General features: G+C 34.8%; 1 protein-coding gene across 2 annotated transcripts; it reads right to left on the bottom strand.

The window, feature by feature from the left end:
* Nucleotides 1-386: 386 nt before the first annotated feature.
* LOC131603989 (DExH-box ATP-dependent RNA helicase DExH3-like) lies at nucleotides 387-16,310 on the bottom strand. Of its 2 annotated transcripts, XR_009284565.1 has the most exons (20): nucleotides 15,909-16,310; nucleotides 15,184-15,338; nucleotides 14,619-14,706; nucleotides 11,967-12,212; nucleotides 10,568-10,663; nucleotides 9,100-9,288; nucleotides 8,840-8,999; nucleotides 8,623-8,753; nucleotides 7,985-8,158; nucleotides 7,613-7,885; nucleotides 6,166-6,360; nucleotides 5,148-5,351; nucleotides 4,920-4,989; nucleotides 4,623-4,771; nucleotides 3,929-4,237; nucleotides 2,197-2,256; nucleotides 1,921-2,073; nucleotides 1,686-1,796; nucleotides 923-1,540; nucleotides 387-782 (listed from the first exon to the last, which is right to left on the bottom strand). XR_009284565.1 is itself a non-coding variant. In XM_058876473.1 (19 exons), the coding sequence occupies exons 1-19, from the start codon at nucleotides 16,218-16,220 to the stop codon at nucleotides 1,070-1,072; spliced, it is 3,546 nt and encodes a 1,181-aa protein (XP_058732456.1). In that variant the 5' UTR covers nucleotides 16,221-16,310; the 3' UTR covers nucleotides 387-1,069. The 2 variants fall into 2 exon arrangements, 1 of the variants encoding a protein (XP_058732456.1); XM_058876473.1 differs by having other exon boundaries at nucleotides 387-1,540.
* Between the last annotated feature and the right edge of the window lie 1,454 nt (nucleotides 16,311-17,764).

Raw genomic sequence — 17,764 nt, forward strand, 5'->3', positions numbered from 1 at the left:
TAATTTTTCAAACCTAATTTTATCTGTGACAATTTATTTGGACTGTGGTTTGGTATTTGTAAAATCAAAATTCAAGACGCTCTACTGTTTTGCATACCTAAAGACGGCAACAATTTAACTACATACTAGTCAATAATTTTTCTGAGGACTCTTCACTTGCATCATAATAACTAATAAATGACTCGTGAGCAAAAAAGAAGTTTTTGCATATTTGCAAGTCATTTTCTAGTGGAATGTGGATAACATGCGATGAGAGGTGATTGAACATCTGTACAGGGAGAAAATAAGAAAGAATTTGTTCAAAGGCCATAGAAATTCATAGCACTGTCAAACTGAGTTTGCATTGTTGCTATGGAAGACTATACTTCTAAAAGTCAGTAAGCAACTTAATAAATAAATTCACTTGCTTTTTCTAATTGGATTGAAATTTGACAAATCAAAATTGATTTCCATATTCCTTCAAGTTATCTCTTATAGCTTACAATATCATGTTGAAAAGAACCCATCTCAAGAGGTCTAACATGCATCATAATCCTCTCGAGAGTAAAAATAATTGTAAATACATATTCTATAATTTAACTGGATAATCAGATGGTTTGATTAACTAAGCAACTACAACTCTTAGAAATGCACATAAAAACTGTGAGTGAATTACCTTGTAAAGTATCTCTTATCTGCTCACAAGAGCAGTGCAGAACAGAATACATCATTAGCATGTGGATACGAACTTTAGAGGCTTACTCCCTCCATTTTCCTCCATGAATTCGTTGCATGTACAGTAGCTGCTCATCCAGCCATGCAATGCTATGGGTCAGATAAGTCAAAAGCAATTGTAGAAATACACTTCTTAAAATGTGCCCCAAATGTAGGTGGACTCTAGATAAGATCACCCTGGTACAAAATAAAGGGCTCAGATCTGTACCTTTCAGATTCAAAATCCCTATAGCTCTGTACACTCTTGCTGGCAAAATAAACCCTGAATATATTGCACCAAAGAGAGACCATAGACAAGCATTGGTATAGGACGCTATCAAACAAATTTATCCAACATAGTTCTTGTAAAGGTAACTTAACCCCATTTAGCATCACTAAACGATTTTTTCCTACTTTTTTTGTTGCTTTTCTTCAACAGCACAGATGCATGACCCATATCACCATATGAGTGGGTATTATCTCCTTTTAACCATAGAATAGCCTCAGCAGCAGCAGATTTTTCAGCTAGTTTTTTGCTGCTGCATGGCTGGCCAACAAAATCCAAGCCATTGAATATGACAGTAGAACGGAATTGGTTGTTTCTCAGTTGCTGTGTTTTGTAAGTCGGTGGCTGATGTCCAGCTCTGCTAAGGAATGTTTGAAGCTGATTTTTAGAATTATCACCCTCGAATCCATCACCACTTTTGGATTTCGCTGCCTTCTTCAACTGTGGTAGGACCTGGTGACCATACACAAATCTGCCATCGCAGTTGTCCTCTGATACCAACAATCTTACGGCTGAAAGAAGCTCATTCTGCGATTGTATATCTAACATAGGATCCAGAAGCTGGTATAACATGCAGAGCATAAAGTAATTATGTCAAGGACTTGAAGAGCAACAGGAAATTGAGGGGAAAATATGGTTAAACAACTGAATTATTCTCTTGATAAGTATCAGAGTTTAAAGCTATGGCCAATAAAACTAGACTTACTTTTTTCTGTATCAATTCCTCCAGTTCCCTCTTTAAAGTTGAGTAAGTCTTGGCTAATTCTGGTTTCATGAAAAATTCCAGATACCCTCCCAACATTTTTAGGTGACCATCCTGTCAAAAGAACCGTATGTTCACCATATGTCAAAGCACAATGAGTAGTCAAAAGGAGCTAACAGGTATAAACGATAAAGAGCTGATCGAGGGAAGACGTGAAGAAAAAAGAGTAGGAACTTACCAGTCCACCTTTGGATATGTTCCCACCAAATAAGAGCAGCATAGAATCAGTTACACCAGTTGAATCCCTAAGGAATACTGTATTCACTTTAATCTTTTCATTAAACACTAACCATGGGTATGGAATTTTGGGTACACTTCCATTTACAGAGTTCTACACGATACAGCACCAAAATTTTAGAACTTCAATGGATTATATTTTCCCCCAAAACAAAATGAGGTCATATAAACATACAAGGATTGATGAAAACATTGGGTATTGGAAGGAAAAACTTACAGCGTACAGAAGAACAGGACCATCCTCCATTGTTTTCAGTGCTATTGACTTTTCCTTATTCTGCATAACATTTTGCACAACCTCACATCAAAAAGAATTACACAGGAAAATTCAACTAACTTACATAAAAAAACACGAAAGACAGCATTTCCTCCATACCTCCTTAATGAGATTACCATAGACAATATCCAAAGACAAACACTTACGAATGTAACAAAATATGTATAAATATTTGCTTAAATTACAATTTCAGTAGTCCTAACTTTAACAAAAGATCAATTTATGTCCCCCAAATTGCATCGTTATCACCTCCATCATTTTCAAATCAATACCTCCATCATTTTCAAATCAATACCTCCATCATTTTCAAATCAATGTAATCAATTCCTCCGGTTATATCCTACTTTCGATATAGTAATGCTGTCTTTTTTTTCTCTCTATTTGTTTTTTGCTGATGTGATATTAGATGAAATGAAAAGTTGTTTATTTCCTGTTTGCTGATGAGGATATGATACGGCATTGATAACAAAAAAAAGTGCAATTAAAATCAATAATGAACATTAATGTTTAGAGGTATGTCATTTATTGTGTTCATAACTGGAGGCAATCATGACCTTACAAGTCGATTTTGTAACCCCTGCCCACACACACACATATATTTTTGTAGCCCTTCAAGGCCCTGTCATGCAAAACCCTCAAAAAACAACTCCCAGAAAAAAAACAAAATTGAACTTTGACAATATTATGGAGAGCAAATATGTAAGCTCGTGTGGTTCATATATATGCTGCTGTATGTGCCATTGAATGTGTGTTATACGAATGTGTGTTATACGAATGTGTGTTACTTTCATGAAAATTCCATAAATGTAGAAAATGAATTCTGCTGACAAGAACAATTCAACATGCATCAAACCCAGGGCCGTCTTTGAGCGTGTGCAAGGGGGCCTACAACACAAGGCCTCACACTTTTTTCATTATTAAGCTATGGCAAAGAGGGCCTCCATAAACATATTTCACAGTTAATTTATGGTCAAGTAGGGCCCCTTACCAAAAATTCATGAATCAAGTGTCTTAGAATTTGGGTTGGGCCTAACTCATCCCTTCAACACCATCCCTTCAACACCGGCTTGTAAGGTGAGGATTGTCCCCCACTTATAAACACAACACAAGCCATATCTCTAAGCAATGTGGGACTAAATCCACCTTTTAAACCCACCACAATGAAGGTGTTGGGAGCTGCAATGAAGGCATGCCAAATGCCGTAATTAAGGCGACTAGGGGCGGAAATTCTAACACACCCTCTCACGCTTGGGCCTCAATGAGCCCGAAGCATGGACGATGCGGGAAGCCCAACAATGGATCTACCATCTTAGAATTTGGATTGGACCTAACTCATCCCTACAAAACCGGCTTATAAGGTGAGGATTGCCCCCACTTATAAACACAACACAGGTCATATCGCTAAGCAATGTGGGACTAAATCCACCCCTTCAGAGCCAACACAATTAAGGTGATGGGGGCTGCAATGAAGGCAAGCCAAATGCCGCAATTAAGGCGACTAGGGGCGGACCGCAATTAAGGCGGAAATTCTTATAAACTGAAACTAACTTCAACTTCTTATACAGGGCCCCTCAAAAGTTTGAGATGACTCTCAAAACCAGAATAAATTTGAAAAGGTAAAAAAATCAAATTGAAGTATCACAAAAATGAAAAGAACTTATAAGTGAATTACCACAACAGAGGATATTCCCGGAAACAAACCCGCGCAGATAACTGCTCTGAGCATATGCTCCTCATTACTCCATTTATTGTTGGTTTCAGAATTGTTGCCAACCAGACCAATATCTTTGAGCAAGTGAAAGAATTGCTTTCGAAGAGAGTCAATAGCCCTAAGTGTTTGAGAAGAAAGAAAATTACGCCAACAGTACTCGTAACCAGCTTGCTGTGCTTCAGCATCTTTCCATCCATCATAAGCCCGGATAAGTGCAAGATGATCACTGTATGCACGAGCAGCAAACTGGGCCTTGGCAGATTCTGCAAGCTGCATAAAAAGTACAAAGTAAACAATTAAATAATCTAAGGTATAACACAATTCATGTACCTTCACTTAACAAATTTAGCTTATTATGCGATAGTTGGTTCATAACATCGCATCAAAGCCTCTAGGACCATGTGAACTACATTTGATCCGAAGCAAAACACGTTGGAGTGAGAAAAACGCGCTTAACAGCCATGGTTTAGGCCCAATGTAATAAACAAAACAGCACAAACATAAGAACTTACTACACTTTATGTCCAACAAAAACAATTAGACTCGCTTCATCATGTCACAACGTCAAAACTAATATAATCAATCACTATTTCTATCAAGAGGAACATGGCAGTGGGAGAGGTAGGGGCAGATATTAGCAGTGCTCATGACTTACATCCTTCTTGTCAGCTGGCACAACAAATGGATCTCTCACACTAAGCCCAGCAACAACAGTCAATATGGGATCCAAACAGTTGAAAATAGCTCCCAAGATGAGCATCTTGCCAAGCTTAGGCTCTACAGGAAGCATTGACAACTTGCGCCCTGAAAATTTACAACTCAATATTCGTAGAGACTTTTGAAATAAATTGGAATAATGCATAAAAAAGGCTTGGGAAAACAGTGGCATCAGTTGATAGAAATATGGCAGGAGAAGCTGAGATCAAGATGCAGAAAAGAAAGTTTTTTTTACCTAGAACTGTAAGATTTTCATTCTCATCTAAGGCACCGATAATCTTCAAATATTCAACAGCATTTTGAACCTGCACAACAAAATTATTTGACGACATAGTAAATTAAATCAAACAACTCTGATGCATGATGAAGAATGTCCTAAATCAACACAGATGTCATTGAAAATAAATTCAAACAACCATCATATTTCAGTTCAAGTTCCAAAAACAAGTGCAATGAAGTTTACCGAAAGGGCCTCTGGTGGCTGGAGAGCACTAGACAAAAACTCAGAGATGCTTCCAAGTTGTAGACTTTTTATTTGTAGACATAAGGACTGTAATGGTGTTCTTAAAAGCTCTGGCAGTTGATAATCAGCAAAAGCATCATAAACACATCTGGGATAAAGATGAAAGCATTCGCCAGATTGAACACGACCAGCCCTTCCTTTTCTCTAAGAAAAAAATGTAAACTTTCTAATCAACCAGAGTACCAAAAATCTATCCAAATGAATTAGGTAAAGAAGACATTGTGAAGCTGTACACAGATAAAATGAAAGAGTCATATTTGGCAGCTTAACTAGAAAGATATAGCTCAATTTGATAGCAACAATCACAATTTAACAATTGTCCATGGTCCAACTACAGTCATATTAAAATAGTGAGCAACAGTTTGTAAGGTTTCTAAGATCTTCCCGGAGCCCCTTTAAAAGAAAAAATGACTTTGATGAAAAATAATTCTGATTGTTTTTAGATTTTTTAAAATCAGAAGTTAATTTATGTTTGTTTGCAAGTTGCAACTATAAATGTAAACAAGAAAAACATTTTTTAACATGGTTGGATCAAAGTAATCAAAAGCGGACCGGAACTTTTAACAGGTGTTGGTACGACCGGTTCAAGGTCTGGTAATAATTAAATATTGTTTTTTATTTTTTAATTTAATATATAAAATAATAATAAAAATTAACATAATATTCAAACTTTAACACATTAAAAATTAAACTCTACATAATAAGTCATTGATTTTCTCTTCCATCTATTGTGACTGATTTTTCAAATATTTAATGAAAATAGCTTCAGATTTTAACCTAAAAATCTTTTTTTTTAGATTCTATTTATTTTAATTATTGAAGGCATTAAAAATTGCTTTTTTACTCGAATTATCAATAACGAACAGACTCTTAATCTGTCTTTTTCCTTTTTAAAGGAAATAGACAAATAAATTCTCGAATAATCCAAATTCACAAACTAATTTGAACGATCAAATACCTGTCGGGCAGCAGCTTTTGAGATCCAGGATGGAAGCAAACAAGGAGTGTTATTTAATGCATCGTATGATGTCTCTTTTGCTTTTCCACAATCAACCACAAAGACAACATCGTTGATGGTAATACTAGTCTCTGCCATATTAGTAGCCAGAACAATTTTCCTCACCCCTCCTTCAGGATTTTCAAATATTAATTTCTGCAAGTAAAAACAGGAAAGCAAACAAAATTCACTATACAATATCTTGAATGAATAAATGAAAAGAAAAGAGTATAAAACTCTCAGAATTTGGGTTGGGCATAACTCATCCCTACAAAACCGGCTTGTAGGATGAGGATTGCCCCCACTTATAAACACAACACAGGCCATATCTCTTAGAAATGTGGGACTAAATCCACCCCTTCAAACCCAACACAATGAAAGGACCACAATTAAGGCGGAAATTCCAACAAAAACTATGTGGTTTTAATAGGAAAAGAAAAAACCCCGTGAGATTTAAAAGAAAGTGAAAGAGAAATGCTAGATGTGAGAGAGACCAAGACAAGAGTCTCTTTTGAAAATTTGGTGCACTGCCTACTTATATAGTGGCCAAGCCTTTACAAGCTCAAGGTAACTGTTTATGACTTGGTCTCCCAGAGAAGAGATAACAGTAGCACTCAGATGGGTTGGACAATCTGATAGACACTAGATGCACCAGAAACTGGTTGTGGATATGTACTTAAGGTGAACCAGACATCTTTGTAGGGATCAGTCTTGAGAAAAAGCTCTAAATACCATGTTTATTCGATTTGAGAGAAAATGAAAGAAAGTGTAAGAAAGTGAGTGAGAAGTTCTAGATCAGATTCTCTGTTTAGAGAAATTGATGAAAATGATTCTCGACATTTCAGCATGGTACACTGCCAACTTATACAATGAGTGAACCTTTAGAAGCTCAAAGTGACTGTATTGTAACTAACAAAACAGTGTATTCTGCTAGTATGATCAGACCTGCTACTAACCACCTATTCAACTAAACACTAAATAGGTTACTATGCTGATACAAGTACATATGGAAAAATTACTGTAATACCCCCTCCCTCCCTAACAAAAAGAAAATGTATTACAAAGGAAGTCCTTTAAATAATCAATTGCAACTGTCTTGATCACAAAAAAAGTGAAGAATTGGAGGAAAAATTCTTGTTTAACAAGCCACTCTAAAATATTGTTTTTAAGTTTGATACTAAAATGTCTATCATTATCTCGGACAAACTGAAATAGTGTTACCTGGAAACTAATAATACAGAACCCAATTTTACAGTACTTAATTTCAATAAGCTTAAGAGATTCAATATTCCCAATGTTTTAAATTAAAATAAAGTACGCATTAGATATACAGTACTAAACTGCAAAATAGATAGCAACGGGTAACATTTACTGTGATAGCATTTCAGTCTATTAGTAGAAAGGTTACCTGCTCTGAGCTGGACATAGAGCCATGGCATGCAAGAAGTAATACACGGCTCTGATCACCTAATAAAGGATGAGCATGGAGTTGATCCTTCAAAGAGTTTATATCATCCCAACCAGTCATAAAAACCAAAACAGCACCTGGCCTTTCATTCTTAACAATGTGGCAAAGCACGTGTTCAATAAGGTTAAAACCAATTGAGTCAGGGTTCCAGCAGGACATTGACTCCTTAGTGCGTAGGCTATACCCCTTAAAGTCCGCAACTTCTAATGCATCCTATGCAACATCATAGAGAAATTAACAGAACTAGTCAAAAAAATGACCTCCCAAAAAAAAAGATAAAACAAGAAAAGATTACCAGATCAACTTGTGTACCTCAACAGCAGAAACAATCTGGCTCTTTCTTTTTTTGAAAGATTGAGCTTGCTTCTGCATTTTCCATGATTTCTCTTGACCATAGTTATCAATTTGATTATAAGGAGTCAAACGATATCCAGTCCTTTCCAGAATATCCTCAAGAAATTGTGCTCGAACTGGAAAAGTAAATCCCTAGATATTGCACAAGTCCCAAAATTATAAAAGGAAAATAAGTGTTATTGTATCCTTTCACAACATCTGCAAACAAATGTGTACTCATAGCCAAAGCAGAAAATTTGGGAACTTTAATATGCTAGTTTGTGGAAATATTAGCTGAAAAGTATGTTGTCTGTGAGTTTACCATCTTACTAAAATGTTAATATGCCAAATAGTTCTAACAGAAGCATTTCTTTCAGCAGCTAAGTTGTTGAATTGCAAAAGTACACAGTTTTACTTTGTAAAAGCTTAGACAATCAATATCAAGAGAGAAAATTCATCATGTCCATAAAAAGGAACATTGCAGATCATTGAAAAGTTATCAAATGAAACACATCAGACCAAATTATACGACTGCTGAAATACAACATAGTAAGATATATCGTGATGGCATCGATTGAACGTTAATTAAGTTGCAGAAATTAGTATCCTATGCTTACAGGGATATGCATAGTTGGGGCACCATCAAAATACGAAGAAAAAAGCTCAGCATTTAAAGTTGCACTCATCAAAATTAATCTCAAATCAGGACGACGAGGGAGAAGATCCTTCAGGACAATGAGAAGAAAATCTGACAAAAGTGAGAGCCAACGGTAAGCATCGTACTGACATAATAAATATAACAAAAATACTGGAATAAAACAATTATGTTGCTACCTTCATTCATTCCGCGTTCATGAATTTCATCAACAATAACATGAGTTACACCTTTTAAACTTCTATCCACGAGTAGTCTCCGCAATAACACACCTGTGGTGCAAAAAAGAAGACGAGTATCCCTTCCTCTCATACCCTCCAACCGAACTTTATAGCCGACCTTTCAGAATTGAAAACATGCAAATAACTGAAGTCAAGTAGAAAGCATATAAATTTAAGTAGTTCAAGCATTGGCAAGTTAAAAAGGTCCAGAAACTAACAGATTCTCCCAATTTTTCCCCATGTTCTGCTGCAACTCTTTCAGAAACAGATATAGCAGATATTCTTCTAGGCTGAGTACAAATTATGCTACATAGAGCTCCACGTGCAGCTTCAATCTCAGATTCTAATATGTATTGAGGAAGTTGTGTAGTTTTACCACAACCAGTTTCACCCGAGACAACAATGACCTGCGAATTTTCATTAAAGATACCAATTGATACAAATTATCATTAAGCAGCACAAACATAACCTGCGAATTTTCATTAAAGATGCCAATTGATACAAATTATCATTCAGCAGCACAAACATAACGGTACTAATATTCTGAAAAATAGATAAACCTGCAGAGAAACTATTACCACATATGTTACCCATTTTAAATTATCATTTGCTCTAAATGGATCAATTTGATTGTTCGCTTTTGACTACTGTCGCATACAAAGAGACAATGTAGTTCAAATTTTACTGAAATATTGTACTATTTCTTATTTAATATATAATATAACAGTTATAACTTATGCCCAAATTTGTTATATATTTCTAAAACTATCTAAAAAAAAGTGGATTACAGTGTCTATATCTCTTCATGCTTGCCCTTTTTTTTGCCCTTCACTCCTCCATTCTAATATTTTACATGTCCGCTTGATTCAGTTATGCAATCTAGTTTGTATCCATGCAGAAGCTCTACACATATTGATATGTAATGTAATACAATAATGTTGGGCTTCACATTATGAAGATAGAGAGTAAAAGTTTGCAGATGAGATATAGCCGATGTTGGATGAGCATTAAGAAAATCTGTTTTGATGATAATAATAATAATAATAATAATAATAATAATAATAATAATAATAATAATAATAATAATAATAATTAATAATAATAATAATAATAATAATAATAATAATAAAAATAATAAAAATAATAACAATAACTTTGTGACTTATCAAAGACAGACAGCATATTGTAAAAGTAAGAAAGATTGACACTAATTCACAATAAGAAGTTATAAGTTATACACTAGCACCCTATATAAAGGATCATACATGGGCATCAAATCTTTAAACCTTTTTTCACTTGGCTTATCATTTGTAGAAGTAAATAAACTATAAGGAAAGTAATAATCCCTCTGTTACATAATAACTGTCACATTTGCAACAAAATAATTATCCCAAAAAGAATGTCACTTTTAATTTTAATTGTAATTTTAATTATTATGCTTCCGATTGTACCTCTAATTAATTAATATTATGTACCTCACTCCCATGTTACTATTCTCCACTTTAGCTTTATAATAATAGGAATACACTAATGGTTAGTAAGAATAAATTATTAAAATCATCATTCTCTTTCTTTTATTTATCATCTTTTTCTTATTATGGGTGAAATGGTCAAATGTGACAGTTCTTGTGGCAATAGTAATAATAATTTACAAATTGCAGAGGGTACCACATATTCCTTTTTCACCTGATTCTCTTTAACGGCTTTCAAAAATGCATCTTTCTCTTTGAATGCAGGAAGACTTCGGCGAAATTCAAGCATCTTTTGCCCTTCGGGAGATTCCTATGGATAAACCAGCATATGTTGTAACATTTAAGGCTAAAAACAATGACAAAAAAATATTTAAGTATAGATAATTTCACTAATATCAATAAACAGCTGACATCATATGATGTATCAAGGTAAGAAACCGTAGAACACAAATTGTCAAATATAGATCTAGAATATTCAATCAAAACTTATTAGTCAATAAGTTGGAAAATTTGAATTATTATAACCAAATTTCGTTAATTGTTTTGATGTACTAATAAGCTTTGATCTCCGCTAATAGTGTGTTGTTAAATTGATAGCTATCAATAGTGCGCAATAGCACCTTTAATACCGAAACTGATTTACTTGATGAATACTACATAGCAGAGCATTTTCTTTCACTATACTTTTGTATTGTTGCTCACATTCTCTTAGCATTATTTTATTTTTTTCAGACTCCGTGAACTCCTTTGCCACTGTATCCTTCAATCATAGTTTTAAACTTATTTAGTCTACAGTTTTTTTGTTATGAACATGTGTACTTGACTTAAACGCATTAATTATGTGCATGCCTTTAATTTTATGCATCTTTTCTTGTTGAGTATTTATATATGTTGATTAAAAATGATAAATATATTGTAGTCTTCAGTATAGTGGCCATCCTACTATAGCAGTTTTGAGGTCAGCAACTCCGCTCCATGCCTCTATCCAAGAGTTTTACATGAAAGATATCTGTTTTAAAATGACCAGATAAAAAGATAGGTTTATTTACTTTGTAAGCTCCTGAGCTTTTTGGCGATTTTTAGACAGGTCATTGAACTAAAAAAATTTTAATCGAGTCTCTAAACTTGTCAACAAATTGTAACTAATAACTATGTCCTTAAATTGAAAAAAAAAAAATCAAGTCTTTGAACTTTTAAATTATTCGTAATTACTTTTCTGAATTACAAAAAATTTAGATGTTCAGAACGGGCCTAATTGCAAATTTTAGGGACCTCATTAAAAAAATGTACGCTGGCTTAATTCCAAATTCAAGGGCTGCATTACAAACTCTTTGTTCAAGGACTTATTAGAAAATCCTCAAATAGTTCAAGAACCTTCATTGTAATTAAACCTAAAAGATATAACTCTTGAGATAAAAGATAGACTACAAGATATAACTATTATGAAAAAGATCAAGGCTGAACCTAAAAACATTGTTCATTAAAAAATTTACATTATATATTTTTCAAATTCACACAACAGGAATGTGAAATAGCCAAAAATTACAGAAACAGCTGAGACTGTAATTGCAATTGAGATGCACAACAAAGTTTAGACAGGAAAAACAAGAAACCTGCCAGTTTTGTTGTTGATGACGCAGTTGCAGACTTTTTCGTTGAAGGAATTTCTCTTTGGCAACACTAATATGGCTCGTGGGTTCTGGATGCCCATAAATCCCTTCATCAGCAGGAATGCTTCCATCATCCCTTGATTGATGCAAGGAATCATCCAAAGAGCCTGCTCTTTTTGTAGCCTTATGTGAAAGATGAGCAAGAAGATGAGTGTCTACTTCTCTATGAACACCAAATGGTAAGGTTACCTGCAGAGCATAGAAAAGCAGTCAATCAAGATATGTGCAAGAGAGGATAAAAAACCGTCCAAACAGTGCAGTTTTGCAGTGTTAAAACTGAAAACATTAAGACAGCTGTTTTCTGTTTATAATTCTTTCCACTATTTATTGCTAGGGATCTATTATAATCTTACAAACAGAGTCACAAACAATTGGTTGACACCAGATCACATATTTCTCCATATCACTAAACTGATGAGGCGCAGTCATTGAAAACAATTCATGCATTGCTTCTCCGTAGCTCACCAATTATTCACCTAAACCTCTCTCATCAATACCTACACTTTTGTCTCCTCTCACTTCCATCCCGAAACAGTAACATAAAATATGTAATGACCTCTTTAAACATTACAGATTTTTAAAATTCTTTTATTATAAAATTTACACCATCATATCAATGGATATTTTACTACGTTATAGATTACGATTTAAGGTTTCATACTTTCATATAGCATAAATAATTTATTCAATCTCTAATTTCATTACTATGTTAACACAAATTTCATTACTATATTAACACAAATTTTTTAAAACCATTAGTAGGCCTTCTTAATTTAAAAAACTTATTCATTCTACCAATTTATATAAAAAAAATACCATTGTTTTAATCTATTTTCTTCCACATATTCTCATAAGATAACTTTCATTGACATTCATATTCGCTGGTGTTCATAGTTTAATTAGCTTAGTAGCATGCTTATGAGAGAACCTGCGGTATAGCATACATGATAATTGGATCGTGATAGGGCGGAAATGTTTTTTTAGACAAAAATCTGACGTCAACACCGTAACAGTTGTTGACTTTTGTGTTGTTTCTTCTCTCTCCCAGATTTCAACACCATGCACACTGAGTTGCATTTCATACGGTGTCGGATATGGTGTCTGACTTTTAAGTGTCTAAATAACACATCTCATGATAGAGCCTGTGTATGTCAAATTAAATTCAGTCATGTAATTATTAATAACGGGACGGTATTATCTTGAACAAATCAAATCAAAAGCAACTCCAAAATAGAGATCTTTTAGCAAATAGTACTAGATCCTTGGTTTTTATTGCAATAATATTATTCTAAATTCCAAAAGATCATTATATATGGACATATCCATTAAAAACTGTCGATATTGGGTTGCCAAAGATTAAAATATAGACATGTATAGGATAATATACTCTTAGGCTTTGTTTGGGATATTGGAGGGAAAATGAAGGGGATTTTGGAAGGAGATAATTAAAGAAAAAAAAAGATAAATCTTTAATTATTTTTGAAAGAGAGTTTTGTGTAGAATGATAAATAAACAATTATTAATATTATTTTAATATTTGGACTATTATAATAACATAGATTGGATTTGGAGTGTTTATCTAACCCGTCCAAAACCCTCCTCCAATATAATGTTTAAGTTCCCCAAATTATGGAGATTTTGTGTTGTGAAGAAAAATAAGCCTTCCACTCTCAAACCTCTCAATTCTTTACTTCATCCTTTTTTTTTTCTCAAGCTCTCTCCTCCCTTCCCTTCCCTTTCAAACTCCCAAACAAAGGCTTAGAGTCAACACATAACTTTGAAAAGGCTTTCTAAGTTGTTAGCTTTAAAATAGAAGTTGTCTAGCCTTTTATAGTGATATATGATATCTGAACTGAAACAGTTCAGTCTTCCCTGACGGAGTTAGTAACTCTCAGAATTTGGGTTGGGCCTAACTCAATCCCAACAAAACCGGCTTGAAGGGTGAGGATTGCCCCCACTTATAAACACAACACATGTCTTATCTAAACAATGTGGGACTAAATCCTCCCCTTCAAAACCAACACAATGAAGGTGTTAGGGGCTGCAATGAAGGCAAGCCAAACTGCCAAAGTGCCGCAATTAAGGCGACTAGGGGCGGACCGCAATTAAGGCAGAAAGTCCAACAGTAACAGAAATATAATTTCATACGGTTGATTATATGGGAGCCTCAGTGAGCTCGAGAGTAGTTTACACAAATACTCTCTCAAAAACACAATATTATAATTTCCTGCTGTCCTCTATCTGGACATTGACCGTGCCAGCAAACATGCTTCACCGATTTCTCCACCGCTTGTGAAACCACCACCACCACTCCCGACCATCAATACCACTAGTAACTACGACAGAGTCTCCTTCACATGTGGCATAAATGACATCAAACTATAAAACTATACTTGAACTGAACTAATTGCAGTTCTAGGATTGCAACTACAAGTGTAACAGATATGGTATTATGGTATCCCCTAAAAGTGTTTTCCTTCACCCAAATTTTACAGGTCCATCAAATTCATTTAGTTAACCCAGTTCATGCATTAAAACTCCTTTATACACAAGAATTAATATAACAGAAATGAAACACTTGATGCAAAGTGATACCTCTCTCAACGGACGCTTATCATCAAGATCAGGGCGATAATTTGGCAAAGGAGCCTTGCTAAACACGACAACTTTTGCATACTGTCGACTGCCAAAGCAAAAATATAAACATTCATTAGACCCTAAGGCTATGTTTGGGAGTTTGGAGGGGAAGGGAGGGGAAGGCTTCCGAAAACGAATTTTTAAAAAAATATAGAAAAATATTTGATATTTTTTGAAAAAATGGTTTTGTTTAGAATGATAAAAGAGTCATTATTATTACAAAATTTTTAATTTTCAAAATAGTATAACAACCTAAAAGATGTTTTCAAAATTTATATAAGCCCTTCAAAACCCTCCTTCAATACAATTTTTGAGTTCCCCCATTTTATGGGGTTTTTGGTGTTATGAATAAACTCAAACCCTCCAAAACCCTCCTACCCAAAATCTTTTTATTCTTTTCACCTAATTCTTCCTATTTTCCAAAGTCCTCCCCTCCCTTCCCCTCCAAACTCCCAAACATAGCCTAAGCAAACAAAAAAATGCAAGAGAAAACGTGATTAAATTGATGCAGAAGTGAACATACCTGTATAAACCCATCCTGGTAGCTAAAGTTTCGAGTTGCAGAAAATCACGACGGTCCTTTTTCTCATTAGACACAACTTCTTGCTCGTCTTTATTGCGAAGAAGCATGGTGAGTTTCCATCTCCAAGAGTCAATGTTTTCAAGTGTCGAATCACCCTAATAAGTAAAATCACACATGAAGGTATGTTTGAATTGGCTTATTCGAGCTTATCAACAAAGTTAAATATTGCGAGACGGTTTGGAAGAATTGACGAAAACAACTTATGAAACTAACTTATTTTTATAAGTTCTCCAAAATAATTTACAAAAACAACTTGTAACATATAAAAAAAAAAATCACTGTAGCACCGACATTTCTAGAAAAAAAATGTGTATGTATCTGTGTTAGACACTTGCACTTAGACTTGAAATTACGTTTTAATTTATTATTTTTTCAAATTATTATCAGTGTCCACCGTCGGTGTCATTTCCCGGGTGTCCGTGCTTCATAGATAAAAAACAATTTATTCTATCTTTTGCTAGCTTAAATAAGCTTATGCATAAGTGCTTAAATAAACTTCGTTTGTATTATAAGCTGCAAAATAGTTGTTTATCCAAACAGGAATATGATTCGAAAATTGAGCAAACATGCTTTTATTCAATTCAATCTACTATGAAGTATAATTAACTAACAGCGTAAGTAACAGTGATGTAAAGAAGCGAATAAGATGAATTAAGAGTCTATACCAACTGTTGTTGAGGGCGGGATTGAGAGTGAGGAGGAGCGAATTCGAGGTCGGACTCATCGCTGGAGACGTCGTGAAATGCGAAACGGCCGTAAGTGGAACTTTGCTGGTGAAAAAGCGGAAGAGCAAAGGTTCTGTATCGGAGAGGCGCGCCATATCTGTGGTGGATGGCGGTTAAGGAAGTTGAGAGACGAATGCGGAGGTTTATGGTTGTTGGAGTTAGGGAAGTTGCGGTTAGGAAATGACGAGCGGCGGTTCTGAAGATGCCGGAGTATGGGAGTACGGGGGCTCGAATTCGCATTGGTAGTGGCATGGTGGTGATTCTGCGGAGTTGCACTGACCACGCAGCTTTTGCATCCCTAACTCTACCTCTTTTTCTTACTTCAAGATGTATTTTTTTTGTAAATGGTAAATCATTTTTCTTCCTTTTTCCCCGACAAAAATAAGTATTTTTAATTTTAAATTTATTAAGATAAATTATTTTGAAACTTCTCAACGAACCCATGGTTCTTTTAAATACCACACGAAATTTTATTTTTGTCTCCAGTTTCCGTAGATGCACATCTGGAAGCACTCAATATTTTGAAAAAATTCCGTAGATATATTTACGGAAGCGTAATAAACTAGTGTATATGGGAAAAAATACACATAAAATCAGTTTGAGGACGTTTCCGTAGGTGCATCTACGGCATAGCTTAGCACCACATTATTCCGTAGATGCATCTACGAAAGTTTCTGATATAGTTTGAACCAGTGTGATCATTCCTCCATTGTTTCATTTCTCCAAAATCTTCATATCCCACACCCTAAAAACCCTACATCATCAATACCCTATTTCACTTCAAGACTCAAAGGGAGCAAAAAGAGTCTGAATTTCAGGTAAATAATCACTTTCAATCATTACATTATCAATGATTTTTTCTGTAAAAAGTTTACGTAGCTTTCGTAGATCCATCTACAGAACGTGCTGAGGAAGAACACTTCCGTAAGTGCATATACGAAATAATCCCTGCAGTTTTTTTTTTCAGCATTTTGTAATTCGGTGTGATTTTGGCAAAATAGGTATGGTGCACCTCGATAATATTTCAAGAGAATTAGCTACTTTAGTCGATGTTTGTACGAGTATCGATAGGGTAGTCGCAAGTGTGGTAGATGTCGGAGGTGACTTTAGTAGTAAGCAAGACTTTGATGATCGTGAAAGCATGTTAACATGGATTCGTAGGAATGCAATTAACATTGGTTTTGGTGTGGTGAAAGGAAGATCGGATAATGGTACACCAAGAAGAAACCAATTTGTGAGGTTGCACTATTACTAGCACGTATGGTCTCCCGTGTGCTTGTGTTATTGCTAAAAAGGTGACATTAGGTGAGCCAATAGGAATGGATGAAGTCACTCCTCATTGGAAGAGACTTAGTTTTGATGATGACGGTTGTATCGAAGAAGATTCGAATATCTCTATTATTTACAAATTGGAGGCGATACAAGAGAGGTTTTTGAAGGTCGATGACAAAATGAAATTAAACATCAAAGAACAATTGTGGAGGATTGGATTTCCTGAAACAACCGACATGAAACCATCGTCTCAACCCTTTAAGACAAAGGGTGCTCCGAAGAAAGTGAAGTCTATGTCAAATGACAACTCGACAACACGGTCTCCTTCATATTGTGAGCACGTCGACAAACGCTCTCCCGACTCACCTACTTTGAAATCATAAAAATCTCAAAAGAGTTCAAACAAGGGAGCTGGGTCTATCAGAAAATTAGTTTTCTTAATTTTCTGTTTGAAATTTCATTGTAATGCCGATTAATCAATGAATCAATGCGTGGGTCTTTATGGTTAAAAATGATGTTGTTCT

The sequence above is a fragment of the Vicia villosa genome, linkage group LG5 (genome assembly GCF_029867415.1).
Source record: "Vicia villosa cultivar HV-30 ecotype Madison, WI linkage group LG5, Vvil1.0, whole genome shotgun sequence".
Lineage (NCBI taxonomy): Eukaryota > Viridiplantae > Streptophyta > Magnoliopsida > Fabales > Fabaceae > Vicia > Vicia villosa.